This window comes from Notolabrus celidotus, chromosome 22, assembly GCF_009762535.1.
Source record: "Notolabrus celidotus isolate fNotCel1 chromosome 22, fNotCel1.pri, whole genome shotgun sequence".
In the NCBI taxonomy this organism is placed as follows: Eukaryota; Metazoa; Chordata; class Actinopteri; order Labriformes; family Labridae; genus Notolabrus; species Notolabrus celidotus.
In genome coordinates this window covers 7,929,448-7,952,734 of record NC_048293.1, presented here as the reverse complement: position 1 = coordinate 7,952,734, position 23,287 = coordinate 7,929,448, and the positions used below count along the sequence as shown (strand labels likewise).

The 23,287-nt window shown below is 41.8% G+C and overlaps 1 protein-coding gene across 2 annotated transcripts in view; it reads right to left on the bottom strand.

The window, feature by feature from the left end:
* cdin1 (CDAN1 interacting nuclease 1) overlaps nt 1-23,287 on the bottom strand; it is a 57,497-nt gene that overhangs the window by 6,822 nt on the left and 27,388 nt on the right. Inside the window, exons 9-12 of one of the 2 annotated variants that reach the window (XM_034675472.1) lie at nt 22,143-22,210; nt 20,641-20,706; nt 20,279-20,384; nt 15,632-16,002 (exon numbers count right to left, since the gene is read on the bottom strand). In XM_034675472.1, coding sequence (XP_034531363.1) covers nt 15,882-16,002; nt 20,279-20,384; nt 20,641-20,706; nt 22,143-22,210 — 361 coding nt within the window. In that variant the 3' untranslated portion in view covers nt 15,632-15,881. Of the gene's footprint in view, nt 1-15,631; nt 16,003-20,278; nt 20,385-20,640; nt 20,707-22,142; nt 22,211-23,287 lie in introns of those variants that run through there. The other variant, XM_034675471.1, reaches the window with a different exon arrangement.

The window sequence follows — 23,287 nt, the reverse complement described above, 5'->3', positions numbered from 1 at the left end:
TATACCAGTCTTACTTATATTATCATTTCTATGCTGTTGTTGCTAACATTTCATGTATTTTCAGCCTTTTTCTTGACATTGTAGCCACAAGTCTGCAGCATCTGTTGTTGCAGTTGATCTGCTTGTCTCAATCCAGTCTGCACCTCCATCTATCCCCCTTTTTGTCCGCCAATCCAGCAGAAAAAAATAGCTACCATGATCATCATCTACATGAGTCTGGTTCTGTCGAAGGTTTCCTTGCCACTGTTGCCAAATTAATGCTCATGGTTGACCCATTATGGGTCTCTGTATATAATAAAGTATACAGTCCAGATCTGCTTTTTTTTATGCAGTGCAATTGTCTCAATGTAACTTCTGTTAAGAATAACTGATTGACTGATCTAATGACATCCTATTCTAGTGACCTTTGTGTTTAAGTCAAGTCTATGATATTTCGTGTCCTGAAAGAGTACAAACAAAATTTGGTCACAGAAATTTTTAGCAAACATAAATGTTTACAAAAAGCTATTTATAGCATCTTGATTAAAACAATAATGTAAGATCTGAGAATGAGCAGGATTAATCCCCTTTTAACCAATCACCACTTCATCTGATCTCATTCCCCCTCACCACCTCCCACACCTCAGCCAACTTCTCACATTAACCTCGCCTTATCAGCTTACACACAGACACAGTCTGAGATACTCCATACCCATCACCTGACTGATAACTTGGCTAACACCTGATTGGTTGAACAAGCCCATGAACAAGTAAGCATCAGCCTTATTCTTATTTTAAAAGCACACTGCAGAAGATGCCAGTGATGTAGAGGGAAAGACGGAGGAATCGCAACACCATTTGGTTCTGGTTTGGATGTTTCTGTTCTAAATCATGCTTCTCAAATGTCCTCCAGCCAAAAAAGGGAGTTAAAATCAGTGTTTTGGAAATGTTAAGTCCCTTAACTAAGCATGTCACACACCACATTAGCACCATGTTTCTTAGGGACCAGTGTACTTTTTGTGAGCTGGTCCCCTCTCTTAGATCTATGGCGTCACGGTACAACGCGCTGTGACACAGACCGGTCTGTTTTGGATGTAGAGCAAAAGCAAACAAGGTGGGGTCTGACTCTGTCTGGTTCGTGTTAAGGAGTTGGTTGTGGACCCTGCATGTGACAGGACAACCAACCGATAACAGCTCTATGATGACAACCATCAATAAAGTTGGGTTGGAGTTACTCACACTAAGCATCACTTCTGAATTCAGCCTTTATAACATGAAGGTAATTAAACTCTTCCTGTCTGTGTTCCTCTCCGTCTGTGTAAGGGTTAACATTCAGACGGTCAGAGCTCACCTGATCTCCTCTCTGATATCGACTCCCCATCCTCCATAATGACCCTCTACATCATGAAAATGGCCTGATCTCTTCAGTTATGACACACTGAGTGGGTATTCATTAACACTCAATGCGGATATTATTAAATTCTATTATGGCAATGGCTGCAAATGGTGTCTCCTAGTCCTGTGAAAGTACTGTACTGAAATCATGAGTAGGCAATAATCGTATCAGAGACTCTAGATGTGCGTAAATACATTTTAAACACCCACACCGCTGAGGGTTGAGATAACCTTTAAAATATCTGATACAAGAATAAAAAATAAGAGAAGGAAATGTCTTTGAGGGCTTTCCTGTTTTAAGATGAAGCTTATTAGCCTCCAAAGCCAAACACTGACCAAAGTGCTAATTTGGAGACGTGTCCAGAGAGTCCCTCTGGCCTTTGATGAGTCCCCATGTCTGTAAGATCTGCTTGGAGACAGGAAGCTCCCTACAGTGGCTGGAGAGCTGACTGGGGGCTGCGAGTCTGTGCAGATCGAGAAGACCACATCGTCAGGGGGATACATGCTCCTTTAACCTGTTATTGTGAACTCCCAGCAGCCCCAGCCGATAATTGCCACCCGTCTCTTGGGAGACACAGTCAAAGGCAGGCAGAGGGACAGCCATTTTGTGTCTGCTGCTGCTGCTTGCCTCACGTCACACTGGTCCTAGCACTGCCCTTAACCCTGGCGGCTAATGTGTTTTCAATTTAGGATGATCCCCCCCTGCCCAACTACAGGCGAGGCCCTAATCAACAACAGTTTGTACTGTAACCCTATCTGGCCCTGTGAGGGCAGCGTCAGCCTGACCGGGCGCCTGCAAACCTGGTGTGTCCAGCAGAGGAGCGGTGGTATGTGTGTATATGTACGGATGATATCATGTTTATATGTGAGGTCATGGGATGTAAGCATATTACCTGACTGTTTGTCTTCATTATATTGTTTACAGGATTAAAACAAACTAATGAACATGAACACACGTTCAGGGGCCTCACACGTAAATACACATCAGGCTTTAAAAAACAAAGAAACATATTTAATAATGAGTGGATATTAAACAATGAAAGTTTGTGCAAATAAACTTGCATATTCACTCTCATAAAAGCAAAACATTCACTTGATAAATCCCTCCACCAGGTTCAGGAATAATTCTTAAATCCTTCTTCAGTGAAGGCTGAATCAAAAGTAAGCCATGGAAAGGCAGGTGTGAATGTTTGTTGTCTCGGCCCTCCTGGCCTCTGCATCCACAAGTAGAACCCTGCCCCAAAATTAGAGTGTGGCCTCTAATGTCTCCCTGGGAGAAAAAGAGGCCTGGCTTTCGTCCAAGTCAGCACCTTTGGAAGTGCAGTCGTGTTACCACCACTAAATCAACATGTCAGCGCCTGGCCCAGTGAACTTCTTCACCCAGACTCCACCGCTTACAGCTACCCCACACCTAATGAATTGGTGTGAATGCCCATCTGTCTGCTACAATGAGGAGAAAGAAGATATAGGGAGAAAGAAAGAAAATTCTTTTCAAGCTGCTGCATAAAACATTTGCAGCTGGACGATCTGAATACCATCACTGGACACAAAATCATTTCATTACTTCTGTTACATGAACGGGTGAACCTCTGTGAGATAAAAAAACACCCAACAACGCCAAAGCCAGGTTAAGGTGTTCTCACCATCAACCTTGGCCTCTGAGTCCAAAATGGAACTGTCCCACTTTTTAGGGGGGTGAGTTTGGAGACAGACTCAGGCAAAAAGGCCACAGAAAGCTGTGTGCTTACTCGGCAGTCTGTTTACATTCCTGAGGGTAATTTTAGCCCTTTTTGAAGGGGGGGTCTGGCAGAGCCGGGGGGGCCCTACATGTCGTTGGGGCTTGTCAGTGGTGGACAGGCCAGCCGGCACGGTGGCGGCACCTGGACATGTGGGTGGTACATAAAAACACACACAGGCATGGACCTCCAGCACACAAATCCCTGGAACAGTTATTTGTGGTCTTGGTAATCAATTATTCCCCAGCTTTGGTAGGTGAAGATTTTTAAAAAGCCAATGAGCATCTTCAAATAATGTCAAAGTCTACTCTATCCAAGACTGAACGACCGAACAGAGTCACAAGTAAGCCTAGAAACACAGTAGTGAGAGTGTAGTCTGCTAACAGGCCTACCACTGAGAAGCATTAGCGTTGGACAACACAGGATATCCCCAGTGTTTTCACTGATGATCTGGGGTGCAAATCTAATTTCATTGTAGTTTTTAAAAATTTGCTATGCAAACAAAACAATAATCCTTGCTGAAGTATCGCCAAAGGGCTCCTGTGCGCGTGTTGGGATTTGTCTTTTTATTACTCCCAGCCCAGAGTGTCCCTTCAAAGGCCAAGAAAGCAAAATGGCCATGTGTGTTTTGCTGTGCATGTGCGTGTGTGTAAGAGAGAAGGAGAGAGTAGGATAGAGGATGAAGAAGGGAGGGAGAAAGAGACTCCAAGCTTATCGAAACTAATTAGGCGAGGGATCAGGATGGAAGTTAAATACTGGGCTACATGTAATGAAAGAAGCAGAGTGGGGGACATCTAGGGGTCAGGCCCACACCAAACAGTGGTCCTCAGGCAATCTGGTATTGATTTTCACTCGTTTGGGGATGAAGGTGGACGAGGGGGAGGGAGAGAGAGAGAGAGGGAGAAGGGGAGAGGCAGTAGTGCAGACTCTAAGGGTCTTGCGAGTTGTCAACTTGACAGTTTAACCCCTTTTGGAGGAGGACAAACAAACAGAGGGATCTTCTGGGCTGACAGCGTTGATCTGTCACAGCGATGACACTGCAAAGCCCCACACAATGCCCACACGGGAGAGGAGAGTGGGGAGGCAGAGGAGGGAGGCTGATACAGATATGCAGAGGCACATTCCTTAAGCCTAAGAAGATAGGAGATGGCTCTGTTTAAGATCTGGTAAGCCTGATCTATGAATACCTGAGACCAGAAAATCAGTAATCAGAATGCATTTCTACGGACTGGAGTTGTTCTCATACCAATACTATTATCAATACCAGAGTGTTTAACATTCTGCTACAAGTATAGATACTGATTCAGAGTTATTCCAATACCAATATTAGTATTGATACCAGAGTTGCCCTGACCCTGATACCACTATGGATACAAGGGTTATTCTGACACTAATATTGGTATCCATTCCAGAGATGTTCTGATACCGCTAACATTCCAGCCTCCTATACTGTCCTAAATCGGTTGTTGGATAGCACTCAGTATGACAGCCAATGCATCATTGAGACCCTTCAGCCTGCTAGCTCCATACAAATCCACTAGATTAGCATAGAACTACAGCTAACAACAGTGTGATGCTACCAGGAAGTCAATGTTTGACAAAGCTAGCAATGTCTACAATGTAGATCAAACTTATGATTGTAGCTAATGCTCAAGTTGGATCAAAGGTTTCATAACTGATTGAAAAAAAGTATCAGAACATTGATAGATTTCACTGAAATTGAAGCAAGAACACGCACCTGTACATACTCAACCTAGTATACAGCATGTTTATGACCTCTCTGATGAATATTGCTCTATACCTGAGATGAAAGATAGATTATACTCATGCTCAAAAGGGGACAACCAATCCAAAACATTTTGGTATTTCCTCATGTCAAAAAGTTTTGCTTGCCTTTGATGATGCAGTATGGTTGACTCTCTACACAGACACACAGATGTCAGCGCTCCCCTCGTGTCACTCACTCTGTGAAGGCGGTCCCCCCCCAAGCACCTTCCTTCTTATGTCCTTAAACACTTGAAGACCCCCTTTTCACTTTTCCCCTCAGACTGCCTCATCGCTTTGTCACATTGCCAAAGGGGACTCCATTAGCCTGGCCATGCACAGAGCCCCCCCAGCTCTCACTTAAACTTCACACTTACTCACAGACACACATGGAGGGCGGGAGGGAGGGAAAGGCTGATGCCGCTAAGGCTGTCCACATCAAATTAAAGTGGTCCCTATTGTCCCTATTATGGCCTGGGAATGCTCCATCATGACGGATGCTACGGGGTCCCTCACTTGTCAGGAGTTGTCAGACAGATCAGGAGTCTGGATACACACAGCTGACAGGTAATCTTAATGTCTTCAATTAGCCCAATTAGGCCTGTCATAAACAATTCGATAAGTGCTCGACCAACACAAACAGATAAACGCACGCACAGGCACGCACAGGCGCACACACTCTTACAGCGAGGTCTGCGGGGTATTAATGAGAAGGGTAATGGGTATATCAGCGGATGGTTGACTTGTCTTTTGTTTCATGCAGGGGTGTGTGTCCCCACCCCTTGCTCTCAGCTGTGCACTGCTGGCTGCTACCTGGTCACTTCAAATTGTACTATCTCCTTTCATTAGTGCATCGCAGGCTGAGAATCTGAAAGGCCGTGACAAAATTCATTTGAGACGAGTGGGAGCAGATTGCCTGAAGCAGGTGCTATAAGGGAGATAAAACAAAAAGCAGCACCTCTGAGAAGCTCTCGGTGTGTATGCAAGCGTGTTTTCTATCCGTGTGTGTGCAGTAACCGCTTTTTTCCCCGGTCTTCACATTCTGTTCTTTTCCCTGCTATGGTAAATGGATAATGACACGAAGGTGCTTTGGAAAAAAGAAAAAGAAAAAGAAAGACAGAACAGAGACCAGAGAGGACTCGGCCCAGCGCACACTTGGAGCATTTACAAAGCCGTGGTGAAATCTAAATATTGTTTCAAGCATGACTAAACAGGCCAACACCTTTTTGTGCAGAGGATGTGTGCAAGCTAACAATGTTTGATTTGGTCTCTCCTTCGTAACATCTTACCGCAAAGCAACAGTGACACCCATGCTACATCCCCTGCTTTTGTCCTCTATCTGTTCTTTAAAATCAGTTATTTGCACCCATTATCAAATTTATTTTTCGTTAGGTATGCGGGGCACGTTTCAGCAACCCTGAAGCACAAGCTAATGGTTAAAGCGGAGATTGCACAGTTTGCAAACACACCTTAAGACCTAGGCGAGTTAGCATCAATATTTGAACTAGAACTTCACCTCAATGCTGCCTTTATCTTATGAATGGAGGCCCTTAAACACCCTGTATTAAGCAACAATGCAGACACAGTCAGTGCAGGGCTTATACACCATTTAGTCTGGACATTTAGTGCAAGAAAAAAAAAGAAAGTCAAACAAAGACAATGTGCTGACTAGTTTAATCTCAAGGTGCATTTTCACTCAAGGAATCCCCAAAATTTGGGAAGAACTGACTGATATCAGCTGGATCTGTGATGGACATCTAACTCTCCCTCTGATCTTCACCTCAAGTGACGGCTGGAATGCCATCTGAGGAGGAAAAAAAAAAGGAAAGACTAGAAAGAAAGAGAAAAGCCGTCACCGGGAAGTTGTAATAGGAAATTGCTCTTGGCAACTATTTGTTCAAGCACCAGATTTTTTTCATCTTTATGCCAACCCAGCGAGCCCCCATTGGAAAACAGGGCAGGTCCCCCTAATGAGTAATCTATTTCAAAGCAGTCGTGTCTGGGCATGACAGTTTACTGAGAGGCTTGAAGAACTGGTAATTACCAGTGTTACGGGGCAATTAATGCATATTACACTGCGGCACTCATGGCGGTGACTGTCAGCTCCCCAATAAAAATGAGCACTCTTCAGCTAAAGGGTGACATTAATTGGGCCCTTAATGACTATGCAGAGGAACCAAGCCAAATAGGAACAAAACAGGGGACTCGCTCCGACTCCAGCAGAGGGCTGGAAATTGGACTAAAAATGAGATTAATTGCTGTTTGGAAAAAAAAGAAGGGAAAAAATGTGGAGAGGGGAAGGGGGAGAAAGAGGTTGGAATTATAGGGTGCAGAGAGCAAGGGCTGCACATAGAAATGACAATTCAATTAATTATTTCATACTGTATTTTCTATACCTTAAAGAGTGTAGACAGGTCTCAGGACCGCTTTCAGGCTTTGTCTTGATATGTGGCTCTTTGCATAAACAGCTACACATACAAGCACCCCACACAGCTTCATGGTGCATATGCTAATATAACAGATACATCTAAAGTCTCCATTTAAGTGTAAAGAAGCTTTCCCCCATAACGCAAAGAAGGTATATATTTAGCTGTGATGTATGTAAAGGAGATCAGGTAATTAGGTCTCCATAATGTGCAAGAGAGGAAAATCATCTTAAGAAGCCGTTATTGAGAGTTTCTGGGTTACACACTCTCCCATGAAGCCTAAGGCCTTGAATATGTCTTTTCACTGCAAGAGGCCCATGAAAAAAATTATGGGAAGCTTAAAAGTAAATCTGCCAAATTGCAGGCCTTCCACCCCCAGAAATGTTTGTTTACAGGGAGATCAAGGTTGTTGTGAAGATATGAAGTAATTCTGCTTAATGTTGCTAAAGCTAGGCACAAATACTGAACACCACCTGAATATGCAAGCCCCAAATCATAAAAGTATCAGCATGCAAAACATGCCGTCATTTGCATACATTTTTGATTTTGGATATCCTTCCTATTTAAATATGCAGTTAGAAATAGTCCAGCACTGCCTCTTGCGCTGTCACGCTGCACACTCACACTGTCATTGGGCCTGATAGAACTCTTCCGCTTCAAAGGGAGCTTTGCAATGGAGAGGAGAATGAGCAAATATTTGAATTGCAAAAACACATCATCTTGCAAGGGGAGAAAATTCGAGACAACTTTTTAGAGTTAAAGACACCCCCCAACCCCCGTTGCGCTAACCCTTCTGTACACAGCACAAAAAAGTCAACATATTCATAGCAGTAAGCAGGCTCCCCGCTAATTTACCATGTCCAAATTTGTGTAATGGGATATGACACATTTTAGAGGGGATTGCGGAAAGAAACTTTAATTTGAAGAGAGAACCATAAAATGTTTAAGCTGCCCCTGTATTTAACTGGAATCCTGCACACAAATCCAGGTTCTCAGACAACCTGACATGGGTTTGATTACAGACTGAAGTGTAATTAGCTACTTAAGTTATCCTCTGGTAGGCTGGAAATGAGCAGCACCACCACTGCAGCGAGTTTTTCAGCATAACTAAAGAGACCTTTATATTCTAGAGGAATACCTTTCCCCCCTCAGGATGCAGCACAGCCAGTTTACAGTCATTTACATGCAATCAATCAGGGAGAATCTCTGACAGCCTACAACTTCTGCAGAAGTCAGTGAAAAATAAGTGCAATAAATAACCTTCATGACAGATCAATAATATGACTCATGGCATATTTGAAAGTAGGAGCGCCCTAATTTGATGCCAGGATAAATAGAAAGCTTAAGCCAAATGTCTAGCCACGAAGGCCATGAACAACATTAACAGTAATAAATACCCATCTTCAGACATCTGAAAAAATACGGCTGCACAAGGGGAAAACTGTGTTTATGATTGTAAATGTATTTACTGCGGGCTGAGAAAGTACCTTGAATTTTAAATGAGGGAAAATGTGAGCGTCTCAAACACATACTGAATGTTGAGGATATGTGGAGAATTACTGTGATTCGCAAAATAAACAGTGGAAAGACGGGCAATCAGCTACTGGTGGAAAAACAAAAATCAAGGCTTAATTATTCATCGGCATGTCAGAGCTTTAAATATATGACAAATAGTTTGTGGATTTAGTACTGTAATTAGAGGATCAAATTAAGTCTTCTTTTAAATCATTCTTTATAACAGTAAACCTGTAATAATTGCTTTAAAAAGCTTAATACTTGTCATCTCTGAACACACAGTAAACATTATGAAGCCAGAGCGCTTCAGCACACCATCCAAGCCTCCTGTGGCCTCTCCTCCATGTGACTCGCCTACGCGTAGACAACTTGGAGACAGGTCGGAGCTGAAATCAAACCTCAATGATGGATGGCTTTACTGCACAATGACCTCTGTCACTGGGTTCTTGCCCTAAATCAATGCTTGCGATAAGGGGCCCTGCGCCAGCGCTTACCTTGGTATGTTCACCAGCAGACCTTATCTGTGGCAGGAGGAAGTGTGAGTAATAACTAAAGACAAGCCACGACAAAACCACTAACCCCACCTTGTCAAACATAATTTACAATGTATATCCCTCAACCCCCCCATTGCTGCTTTTAAAAAAAAGTAATTATGAGAACCAAAGACATTCAGGGACTTTGTGTTTGGAAGATTAACCTGCTGTAGGACTGTGGGAGAGTTTTTCACATGGAATTCATATTTTAACAAGGAAATGTATACCCCAGTCCAGATAAACACACACACATTCATTCACAAAATCATGAATTAGATCCTAAATCTTCACTGTGGACGAGCCAAAAGCAAAGTGAAGCAGTATCAGTGATACGAGGAAGTAGTAGGAGGTCAAAGTTGAGAGAAAGTAAAGAGCAAAGACTTTCTGAGAACTCTCAGACCTATCAGTAGTTTTTTCAGTGAAGTGTGTGTTTCTGTGTGTATGTGAGACACTCTAAGAGTCCAGCTATAGAGAGAGCATGCTTCCAGGCAGTCGCATCAGCCTGAAGAGAGAGACCAAACATGACATCAAACGTTGCAATTAGCTGACCCCTTTCTCCCAGAGTCACAGTTTGCCTTTAAAACCCTGATTAAAATATGTTTGCTTTCTCATTCAAAATGACGTTTGACAAGGTTAGTAATATTTCAACTAACTGCAAAAACATTCTTGTGGCCGTAATCCCTTTTTTTCCACCACTTTGCAGGGGCGCAGGTAACCTCAGAGTGAGTTTCCCATGAACTCAGCGCTACAATTTGAAAACAAAACGGCTGAGGGGGGGAAAAAAAGGAAGAGCAGTTCAAAGTTTCACTTGAGCGTGTTTAGTTTCATTCAGGCAGCTGAAGCTCAAAGTTTAAGAATCGTTATTCAAAGAATTTATACAGTTTCTGATTCAAACCACAACCAATATTTAAAACAGAGGCGGTAGTCTTTCCTGAAACCGCAACCTCCATCCTTAGCAAGGACTCAGGGGGGCTGAGGACTGTCAGCAGCTCTGCGGATAGAGTTCCTCAAAGTGTTAAACCCCCTCATCACCAAATTAGGGAAGGTGTAGTCTGTAGTCAAATGACCGCTCCAATGGAAAGTATTATTAAAGCATGGTAGGATGTGTTTTTAATGGTGCGTGACATTAGAAACATGTTATTATATTGTTTTTAAGGGAGTATTGGAGTCAAAACTTTGTTTAAACTTCAGCTGAGCCCAAGTTTCTAAAGAAAAGGCTTCAAAGAGTCAACAATCTTGAATAAACAAAATCTAAATGGTGTCTGGGACGGTCTTTGTCAGCATGGATTCCTGACAAAACAAACCGCAGATAAGCAATGAATAAGGGGAAGAGATCAGAACTGGTCAGGCCCGAGCCCTGTCTAAAAGTTAACAGTTTTCACATCTATTCCAGTCGCAGGAGAAGAGAATGCGACGTGTCGGGCCGGACAGCGAGCCGGCTCAGACTCAGCTGCAGCTGTGCTCAAATTGAAGTGGCACTTTCTATCAGAGGCCTTTCGCCAGACAGCTCTATCCTGCCCTTTCACTTGTAACCTCCGTGACACACAAGACACCCATTAGAAAAAATAAGAGTGGTCATCTAAAAACACACAGCCGTCATTGAAGAGACAGACTCCGGGTTTAACATGGGAGGGGAAGATCCATGGTGCGAACATGCCAGCTGATAGAGATATCACTCAAAATGAAGAATAGATTAATCTGACGTCTATGTGGCCCATGTTCAAAGGGGGAGAGGGGGTTCAAAGCCCCAAACTCTGCGCAGAGTTTATATTTCACTTGTTCGGAAATGTATGCCTCTGTTATCTTGCATCAATCCAAGGGAAAAGGAGCAGGTATTGTGTGTTTCAACTTCCCGCCTATGATGAAACGTTACATCCACAGCGGACGGAGAGGAATTTGGATCATAGCATTACCCCGCTAACCCCTGTGAGCCCTTGTCAGAAAGTTTCTTTATGGCACTCATTTGAAATACATAATAGAGCAAAGAAAACATATTAGTATTATTAGCACAAAGGGAGTGGAAAGAATATATTAGCCGTCACATTGAGTGCACATTTATTCTAAGAAGTTTTAATAGGGTTCAGTGACCAAATGTGTTTTTTTCCTAATCACTTGCAGACCTGACAGATCTAGAGGAGACAAATCTGTTGACCTGATAGATCCTTGTACATTAACCCCTGGAATTGATGAGCAAAATCAGAAGGTCACCGCTTGGACACAGGGCTCCTCATGTGTCTTTGATTACACACTCCCGCTAAGGGATAGGCAGGCAGAGATGTTTAAGCTATCAGGCAATCAGACCGCCGCAAGACGTGAAACTCAAACCAGAGGGAGAGAGGGCGGCCTGGGAACAAAGATGGGGTCCTGACGAAGCTCTTTAACAAATGCCAGGACCGGTGAGGGGAGACTCAGATGTGCTTGTATCTTTCTGCGTTTCTGGAAACGATGCAATGAAGAGAATTAATAGTGAAATATAAAGCAAAGTTCACAGAAACAAATGCATCTTCATCTGGTATTTAACCCCGGTTAATTCAGGAACATCAATCAAAGTGAGTGCCATGAAGTGCAATCAGATATAGGTCTTACATAGTGAAACAAACAATTCAAACCATATATACATGTTAATTGGGGAGATGAATGAGGTCAACTGTTGAAACTGTTGAAAGGAAAAATCTTTATTCTGACTAAATGTAGAATGATGGGTGAAAATTAAGAACAGAACGGCTGCTTTGGACATCATTTATCAAACACAGGAGTTGATTGGTGTTTTTTAGGGGGCTACTCTACAGATTTTTATATTTTATGATGTTTCTGTTTTGTTCCTTCTAGCATGATGTGGAATTGAAAGCTAGATTTAAGGACATTAGCCTTTTGGTCTAGAATATATCTATTTTTCTTTCATTATTCAATCACTTTTTGGTCTTTTCAAGTTTGTGTACATGCACTTTTTGAATGTGTCACTCTTTTGAGTAGTTTTTTATGATTCTATACAGTGAAATTCATTTAGTGTTCATCAGGAATTACAAGGGAAAAAAAAGGTGTTTCTGTACCAAGATGAGGAACAAGAAGGTGAAGTCCCCGGAAAAGGAAGAGAAAATAAGCACGGCTGGTAAAACAACAATAACAACAGCAACAAGGTTATGTGAGGGACAGTGGGCCTATAAAAAGAAGCCTACTGTCTAGATTATCTATAAGGAACCACTTATCACAAGCGACCAGCCCCACACAGTGACTGATGGGCCTCCACAGACCATGAGTACCAGCACATTATCTGGTGCACACAGAGCTGCTCTTTAAACACAAAGGCTGAAAATATGAAGCATTGTTTCCTCGGCTGTCATTCGCTACAAAATATTCTATTTATTCTCCGTCTGAAATGGAAATAGCGCTTGCTGTTTTTGTGCACAAAAATACACAAGACAATGCTGACCGACATGTAAATCAAAGCATAGATAAATGAGCTGGTCTAAACCATGAATTAGTAGCATGTGAATAAGCACTGACTTAAACCAAAGAAGCCCGTAAAAGGTTTAATTAAATACACACAGTGATGAAAGTAAGTAAGAGGAGAAAATAAGAAAGGGAAACCTTATCCTCTTAAAAAGCTGCATGTCATGGAATCATACACCCAGCACTAAATATGCATTCTCATCTATCCACACAAAGCCCTCTCCCTCTGTAATGTGATGTAATTCCCGAAAACAAAATCCTGTGCTGCATTGGGTGACAGAGTTGGGTTTGTAAAAGGAAAGAATATATTCAATTGTTTTGGTTCAGTGCTCTTCTTAGGCCGTTGAAATGACACTGAAGGAATCATTGATGACTCCTGGCCTCCTTCATCCCCCTCTTCTGAGAGGTTAAGACGCAATTAAACCCTTTAGCTGGTCAGTGTTAGGATGCGTTTAAAGCAGCTGTGGAGGTGCATGAAATAAAATACTTAAGAAGGCCTAAAGAATCAAAGGTCCTTGAAAGCATTAAATATTTGTGCTGCTGCTTAAAGTCTAGTGTTTATAAAAGCCCTCTGACAACATTTAACCAGCTGTTTATGCCTGATTCAGCAAAATACAAGCACACAACTGTAGTATGAATATATATATAATCATTTACCGTATCAAGCTGCAATAAGTGTGCACAAGATTTTAAGTGATGCAAAGTAAGCACCTCCTCCTGTGTTCAACATCTATTTGTCGAGGCCATCTTCTAGTTTAAGGAAATACTTCTGCCAGTTTTGGTTGTAATGAAGACCAGACTGTCTCTTTGGGATAAGCTAGCCATTAAAATTCTCCTTTTTAGATTGGGAATTACAAAGAACAGCTTCAATCCTCGCCCCCTTTTCCCTGTGCTTTTGACAAATGTTGCTAGCTTCTTCCTGGAATTAAACCCAAAAGGTCACTGTAGAGGAAAAAAAAAAAAGCGGAGGAAAAAGGCAGGGAGACCAAGAAAATGAGGAAAATGAGGAAAAAATGTGTGTCCATGTAAGTCTGACAACATACATCGAGGAAGCTGACAAGAAATGTACGTTAATCTTTTAAAAAGTTCCATGGTGAAACAGGAATTCAAGGAGACGACACGCTCGCACCTCATTTGACTCGAGGCTTCTCTCTCCATCTCACAGTGTCACATGCAAACAGAAAGACGGGAGGAGGGATACGTATCGCTGGGGTGCCGCTTTTTGTCCCGCTCCTCGTTTATGCGCACAGCGGCTGTGTCAAAGCAGCTCTCACACTCAATGGTAAATGACAAATTTGGATAATGCCCACATACAACCCCACAAAAATAAATAGGAGACATGGAGGCTTAACCGGAGCTAAATCCTGAGGCTGCTGGAGACCTGAGAGTACGGATTACACCCCAGACGCCTTAAACAATGCACCCAAATGTGCATCCTTAAAAGCATGAAATCCTTGAAGCATCAGAGACGACTTGTCATTTGCCATTAATATTCCAAGTTGCTCGCGCTTTGGGGCCTGCATTGCACTTCTGTGTGCTGATGTGCCCTAAAACAAACACTTGCAAAGCCCTAAAGGCACCACTATTGTGGATAGCTATTTTTTCTAGCTGTGGAATATTCTGCGAGAGGATGTCATAACAAAGGAAACAATAAAAGAGGCCACGTTCCTGCACTGCATGGGGTATCCATGACTATAAATAGGAGAAAGGCAATGTCAGAGGCGCTTATGCTTTAGCAGGAAAACTGATTTGTTTTGGTCTTTAAAATAAACAGAGGAAACTTCGCTTTACTTAGAATTTTCCTCACAGGTTTAGTTAATAAAAACGCCACACCTGCACAAACCTGCAGAGCCCCTCAATCAACAAGTAAGCATAGCTATTCACATATTGGGTCCTCCGCACAATGCAGATTTCGCTTTTTCCATCCCCCTATTTTGTTGTGCACATCTCTGGCAGGAATATGGGTAAAGTCTGGCAGGGCACAGTTCTTTGAGGTGTCACATTGTCACCCCAGAAGCATTGGTACCTGTCCTCAGGGATGGCCCTGTAATGTCCAGCTTCATTGGATCAGCAGCAGCCACGACCTGTGGGCGCCCTCTCTCAGGTGACATCCCCTATCTGCTCTGGCTCTATGACGGCCCGCCTGCTGCTGCGGCTTATATTACTCAACAGGACACTCTATGCACACACAAGCATTTCTTAAACGCCTGTCCTCTTATTTCACCAGGTATATGTGTAAAGGTAACCTCTACTGAACTTGATATAGCATAGACTGTTTTAAGATGAAGGTATAACTAGCTAAATCCCCCACAATCATGTCTGTAGAGGATTCCTGTCGTCCCTGTTGTGAAAAGTTCAACAAAACTGATGGACATGTCCATTAAAAAGTACAGCAATGTACAATATCTTGAATTAGAAAATGAATTTCATGTCATAAACGGATTGACGGCTCTGAAAATATAACCATGCAATCTCAGCTGTAAACTCCACAGCATAATAGTTCCAGACATAATTGGGAAAAAGTTCACAAAGGCCTCAAGATGTCCAACTACAGCTGTGTCGACTAACATGAAATATCACATAAATCAGATTAGTAGATGTCGTTTATTAGCAAACATGTGAGCAAAAAGATTAGTGACGATGATCGAGGAAGAGTCTGGTCAGTCTTTGGAATTATGACTTCCTTATTAATTGTTATGGTTGCATCAAAGAAGTGTTACAACAAAGGACATGCACAAATCTTATTTGTGCAAAATGTATTAAGATGAAGTTCAATAAGCACTTTCATATCATGAGAAAATTATCTGGGTAATCATTAGAGGACTTAAATCATCAACACAGCAAGACATGGCTTTCAAATTTACAATAACAAAAGAGCCAGATGAAAACAAAATGCGTGTGTGCAAGTGGTCAAGCCAGATGATGTATAATGGCAAACCCAAAAGTCTTAACCCCCATTTCGTACGAGGGAGAAATGAGGCATACTGTCCCATTATATTGCCATAAATCATTTTTTTGTGGATGGCTGACAGCTTTTTATCAGATCTAACCTTTTCAAGCCTCCATTAAGAGAGCTAACATTTTCAACTCTGACACATTTTGCAGTTTACGAATCTCACAGCTGATTTGCTTTGGGGAAGGGGGGCGCGCAGGCGTCCATGCTCATTTCCACACAGGCTTTCCATTGTGTTGAGTTGTGTTGGACTAGGGGAGAGGGAAAATAGGGAACAGTGAAGACAAGACCAGGCTCTAAATTGATCATTTTAATGCTGCATTTTCTGTTTTAATCTGTTATATTGTACATCAACACAGTTATAATGCTTTAGATCTATGTTTTGGGACAGTATGTTCTGATTTAGCGTATTGATTCTTTCATGCAATACAGCTGCTGCATGGAAGGAAATAAAGGGCCATAAAGATCCTTCACAATTTACTAAATTAATAACGTGTGGATATTGTTGGAGAAAGGATGCAGTGGACAAAAAAATACTGCCAAGAAGTATTATAACAAGTTAAGAGGAGCCCTTTTTGCGTCTGAGTGTTGATGTAAAACGATTTAACATTGATGTTTTAACTGGTAACTGACAATAAGAACTTAAAGTTGAACTATAAATCTTTCTTTTTCTCCATCAATCAAGTATCAGCACTTCTCTGGTGTCTTTTGTCCTCCATTGAAGATGTACAGTCTGTTCCAATGACTTCATTGCAACAATATTAACTAAGTTATCCCAAACGTTATTGTCAAAATTTGAAATAAGCAATGGCGAGCCATCCTAAATATTGAAGTGTACATATAATAACTGTTATTAAATGGTTGTTTTGTGGTTCAAGTATTTAGGGAGAACTTTAGTGGCTTCTCAGGGAGTTATAGGGAGAACTTTGCCAACCATAATTGATTTAAGTACACCGTAATCAAGGAGGGGCAGTTAAGGTGGCACCACACGAGGATCCATATTTCATTACATGCTGTGTTTAACCTTACCCACTTCTCCTAAAACACACAAGAGGCTCATTATGTGTTTAATATTCACCAGCAGGTGAATAATTTTTATGCAACTCTGATAGTTGGGCGAGATGGATAACTCAATTATGTGAACATCCGTCAGAGTAGAGGGCTCGCTGCCTCTGGAACGCCACCAGCTAAGATTGATGGCTGGAAGACACCAATAGCTGCTGCTTCACCATCTCATCCAGTCACTGGGCCTGAACACGCCGTTTGATTTTATACAAGACCGTTTTTCTCCACGTTTTTTCCCTTCCTTTTCTCTTTTTTCTGGGGAGCGTCGTAGGTGAAGCGTCATTACCCCTCACTCCACTGAAGAGGGGTTCATTATGGGGTTAGTGTGTTGGCAAGACTATTGTTTGGATGATAAATGCAGTTGGTGAGGGCTTTGGAGGGAAAATTAGTTATGTTTTTTTCTTGCCGTCTACAAAAACATGTCCCCATAGCTCACTCTGAAATGCTTGAGGGCAAACCAAGAACAATTAACACAAGCAATGGGTGAAGCAGCTCAGTTAAAGCAAAGAGGGAATTCATGAAAAATAAGCAAATCAGTGGAAATGTCAATCAGGGCGATGAAGTAATTACAACCACTGCTGTGCGATTCCAAGGGCGGTCAGAGAGAAAGTGAAAGGTTTGTAGTCGAGCGCTGAAATGTGAGTTTGAGGAATGAAGGAATGGACAAATATCCTAAAAATCAGTGCTTTAGGGCTCGTCTCAGAAACTGACTCCACCTAATGAGAAGTGAAAGCTGGGTGATGTCACCCCATCACTCTCTTGTCCCCCCATTCCTCTCTTGGTTTATGTTTTTGTGCACTATAAAGTGCTGACCCTAAAATCACTCCATTTCCTTAACAGATACACACAAACACGCTCATGTGCACATACCTCAGATGCTAAAGAGAAAGATGAGGTGCATTTTCAAATGTCAGCTGTAAATGTCAATTAAAAATTACAGGGGTGCTGGAAAAGGTAGCATCTGAAGGGACTGACATTTTGTCTTTTTTTTTTGACACTACAATATTTATCTGACCGGGCTGCTGGATGACATGATGGGATCTGCTTTGTCAGTTCCTTAATACACTCGGACAAGGCCGCCCCAGTGAATATCAATGAAAGACAGCCGTGGGCAAATACGTAAGGCTCAATCCAACCCTGACTGTCCACTCAGCCTGTTAGTATTCTGATATTCTGACCAACTGTAAACTAATGCCACGAGTACCAAAGAGGAAGAGTAATGCCGCTTTGTTCAATCCAAAGCAAGAAAGAGCATTGACTAACACAGCGAAATATTTATGGAGACATCTGATCTTTGTGTCCTGCAGCCTGTGGTGAAAGAGAAATGAGGTCTTTCTAAATTATTTTAAGTTTGACTGACTGGGACAGCAATCATTTACGTGCTCCCTCATTAAACATAGTCTGGGAATGTTGTGGAGCTTAAGCAAAGCTTTTTTATTGTCACTAACTTTCTTAAGAACATTAAATGAGGCCTCTCAAAGATGGTAACCATCAAAGATCGGCCTTTTATACTAAATGACAGCAGTTTCTTCTGGAGGCAGGCCCTTTCCAAATAAAACTACGTTACTCTGAGAAAATAAAACACACCATTGATTATGACCCTGACCTCATCTCCTGCATTTTAACGGCTCAATGATATTGAAGGAGTCATTTTCCCTGAAAATCAAATGATTGTTTTGCCGGCAGTTTCTGAGTGAAATCCGGAGGTCATCATCTATTAACAGAGTTACCATTAACTGAATGTGAAACCATTAAATTTGTCACTTAGTGCAAAAAAAATCTGTCTCTTTTTATTATTTAAAACTTTACAGAAGTCATTCCCCAAAATACAAACTAATTCGACAGGATTTGAAAATGTCTCCTTAGAAACCCTGAGTTGAAGGTTATAGATAAAAAAAGTTTATTTTATAAATGATATACTTGAAATGAGAATGAGAAGGAAAAATAGTCATCACAGCTAACGAAAGGACTTGTTTAAAAAAAAAAAAAAGTAATATACTGCCTCATCTGGTTGTTCAAAATCGGGGAACAACACAAACAATACAATACACAAAAATCCATCCACACAAAACGCTCCTCTTTCTGTGTCGTAAAATCAAAAACTAGATCCTGATCTGATGCTATACATGCACCCAGACGACAAAAAAACGAGGAGAAAAAGAGGGGGTCTGGCTGTGCCTGGGGGTCTGGAACCTCCTGGCGCTCCGGCACCATGTCACAACACGTCAGCTGGCCGTCACGGCTGAAGAGGGCCGAGGCCAGAGCGAGGCGGAGGAGGCAGTGTGGGCGACTCTTCAAATTGGTGACTGGAACCTCTTGCCAAGGGAAGCAGGGATGTAAAGACCATGTGTGAACCTGCTCTTCTTTCTGTATGAGCCACAGCTCAAAAGTTACTCTGCCAAATGAGCTCTGTTTGAGTTGAGCTTATATAAAGGGTATAATGATATATGCAGGGTTTTATTCTCACATTTCTGCTTTTAACAGGGGAATACTTTTTTTGTTTAATTTATTCATTGGCTGGAAGACTAAGGGACATTTTCAGTCTTCAACCTTAGTAGTTTATTTCCTGTGCTATCAAGAAGTTAAATGCTGTCAGCTGACTGAAACATAGGCCAGTTTATATAAACCAGAGTATGAGGTATTTTCATTTATTTTTGTGTGGGTTTTTATATTTGTTTTTATGACCTAGCACCTCAGAACACATTCACACAACCTGACATGACTGACATGTTGATTTCTGACTGATGATGTTGACTGTTTGTCTTGCATTTTAATTGTTTTCTTTATTTTTTAAATCTATTTATATAACTTTGTGCAATATAAAACTGAATTGCCCTTCTGGAAAAATAAAGTTGTTTTAATCTGAATCTAGATAGCACATCTATGAAATACGAAAGTACCACCATCATAAGACACCACTGTAAGTGTAAATCTTTTTACAGTAATACCAAAAACAGAATGTCAAAAATAATCAAGACTCTGCATTCTTTCTCATTCTCAGTACCATCATTTCTAACATTGTGTCAGATGAGTATATATAACTACACCTCAGCTCTTGAAGGATCAGACCAAGAGGCCTTGATCCTGAGCCAAAGGTTCGGAAGACGATGAATCAATCATCCACCCTTGTCTTCCATTCCAAAACAATGAAAATACTTCTGAAAAAGTCAAGCTCATAGGCAGATATTACAGGTTTTAAGAGGCTCAAATGACAGGAGTGGATGTGTTGTGATATATAAATTGGTTATTTGCCAGTGTAGGGTTACTGTGAACTGTTCCACAGAGGAAGTGGTTAGACAGAGATATGAGGTGCTCTTATTACTCTGGTGAATGGTAATCGTGGCTTGTGGTCAGAAAGGAGAAGTTATCAACAATGTGCCAGGTAGCAGTTCTAGCTTTAAACAGCAAATTCAGTCGAAGCAAATAAGAAACAATACAAAGAAGTGAAAACACGAAACTCACCTGTTCCAGTAGCTCCAGAACTGTTCGTTGAGATAGGTACGGTGACTGTGATCATCTCCAAATGACGCCTTGCTCTCAATCCAGTGTACCATGTGTCCTTCTACAGCTGTTCAGACACAGAAGACACACAACCACTCAGAAAAACAGTCACAAAAAGGCCACACAAGCAAGATCCAGAAGGGACAAGTGACATTTTCAGTTTCTTTTTTTCCCTCTGTCAGTCATTGTGAAAAATCAAAGACGATCTGGCATTAAAATGACAAGGTTCTGACAACTGGACAATCCTGTTTGAAACATAGAAGCTAAGGTTAACAGGCAGTTATTTCAGATGAAATATTGACATTTGTAAAGTGAACACTAACCTATGGGAACCTCCAGGATGATATCAGGTGTTTTGTCGTAGCCCATGACTCTCAGCTGGTTTTCATCTACAGGAGACAAAGTGTGGAATTTTAACATCTGACTTTTGCTTTGCTGTTAGTTTTGCTCTCCCATGAAGTTCTGCTACAGTAGGTAACCCAACAACCTTCACTAGTGACAGACCCCTTAGTGTTAGCAAAGCAGAAATAACAGCAGAGGACAGTAAGCACAGTAAAACTATTAACTCCACCTGCCACGTATTCGCTGTCGTAGCACAAAACCTGTAAAGCCTGGTTACATAGCCGCTCTCCAGTTTGGCAGAGCTTTATAAAATATACAGCGAGGGGACAAGGTTGGCATTATAGACTGTGTGAGCCTGACCCCTGCCTGCGCAGGCTGCAGCCATTGTCCTTGACTTCTGGTGCGCTTCGGCCATTATCCCTCCAACACCTGATTTCTCCATTAAATCTCAGGCTGACCAGGTCATTCAGTTCCAAGGGCCTGCCTCTTTGTCTCCAGCCAAGCTCAACTAATGGGGCATGGAAGGGAATTGAGGAGAGATGGAGGGTGGCGGTGTCAGTGCTTGAGAGGAGGTAGCATCAGCCAAGGGGGGAGATGGAGAGCTGAGGGAGGTCAGTGGGGCTGCCAGAGGCTTGTGGAACAGAGGGGCATCCTGGGTGTGGTAATGTGTGCGTGAACAGGAGCCTCTATTCATACCTACTGGACTGTTGACATTGTCATGTGGCTCTGATCACCCTTTTTTTACATCACCTTTGATTAAAATTAATGGGCCATCCCTGCTGTTGGCTAGCTTATTTCCAATCCATTTATCAGATGGGGTGAGACGGCCTCAGTGGCCCTCATGTTGCCTGAACTCTGACAGTTTTAGAACAGTCCTCTGTACAGCACAGTGGAAAGGTCAGCACTCCTGGTCCAAATAAATGATAAGGTCTTAATGGGAGAGGGAATGACTTTTATCCTTCATCACTCACCTAACCTAGGGGATGGTGATGAGCTGGGGGTCGAAGGTTTAAAAATTTTACAATTTCACACCTGGGCACTCTACTTTGATTTGATATTGTTAGAACAAGACAATGTCTTTGGAAAGCAGAAGATATGTGAAGGGAAAGTCTTTACAACAGTTTAATGATTGGTTAAAAATGAAAACAGGAGTCGCCTTCAAGGATATGTACCTGTACCAACATAATACTTAAGATTATGTTAGTAGAAATGGAACTAATTTAACCAATTTTTTTTTTTTAAATCCAAAAAATTTCAAATGAATCATTAAAACCTGCCTTTTCAAGCTATAAATATCAAATGAATGGTGCATTAACTTCCAAGGACATTTGATAGTCGCTCCTTTGGTTAGCAAATCAATACAAGATAACATCCACTGCATCAGTCACGTCCAGGCCTTCCTTTACCAATCTTACATAAAAGCCAAACTGTCATGATCAGTCGGACTGAATAAATGTGAGGAGAAGGTCAAAAGATGGCTTACCTAGAAAGGAAAGGTTCCTCTCCTGCAGTTTGTCACGGAGCAGCACCTCATGCTCTTGGCCGATAGCGCTGAGCATACAGTTAAGGATTCCAACATGTAGCAACAGTAAGGTATTATACGTATAGTCAAACTTTAACATTTTTTTTTTTATTGTGGGCAATAATTAAAGCGAGAAAACAATACTTGACCTGTCCTGGAATATTGATTACCATGAACATTTTCAGCAGAAGCAGACAAGATGATGTAAGCTCAACGTACACGTGCAGCTTGATATAGCTTTAACAATCTACTTTCTAGATTGTTCTACTGTCTCAGTGCAAAGTGAAAGCACTTTCTCCTTTTGCAGAGTACAATCAGTTTTTTCAGGTCAACTTTAATCTGCTTTTATGACAAATCTTGAAAGTGCATTACCTAAATGAGGAACATGAAACAAATGCCAACTTAGGAAAATGTACACAGCGCCTGGACCAGCTGCTTCAATCATTTCCTCTAAAATCAAAGAAGAAGAATGCTTTTAGAATAAATGCTGTGTTGCATTAGGAGGTATTCTGCTTGATGCTATATATGTTTGTGTTTGTTTATCATCCAAAGACAGAGTAATTAATGCATAGAGGCACAGAGTGAAGGGGCGGTTATTATGAACTCTCTGAGGCAACTGACTTCATGTGGACTCATACAAGAGGACAGTCGGGGGGAGTGAAAAGGAGGGGCTGTGGAAGGAGGACAGGGTTGAGCGGCTATGAACAGAAGCGCCCTGCCCCACCACACACATGAAAGCTGGGACAAATACAATAAGATGCAGATGAACACATGTACGCTCATTCAAATAAGCCTCCTCCCTGAGAAAAGAGCTGGTCTGCTGCCCAGCTGTTTGGTCCTAAATAGGCAGGTCTTAACTTTTAGTCAAGGCCGAGCCCCTGCTTAGTAAAGACAGGGTATTCAGAGGCGGGCATAGAAAAAGAAGGAAAAATATATATGAATATATGGAGTAAGGTAGAACCATAAGGAAATAAAATAAATATAATGTGCAGTTAAATTCAAAACTTAAGACAAGATTGACATGCAAAGGGAGCTCTCCATGGTGCTGAATGGTATAAGATTAATTGTAACTTTAGAAACCTCACTAAACCCCATTAAAGGACAAT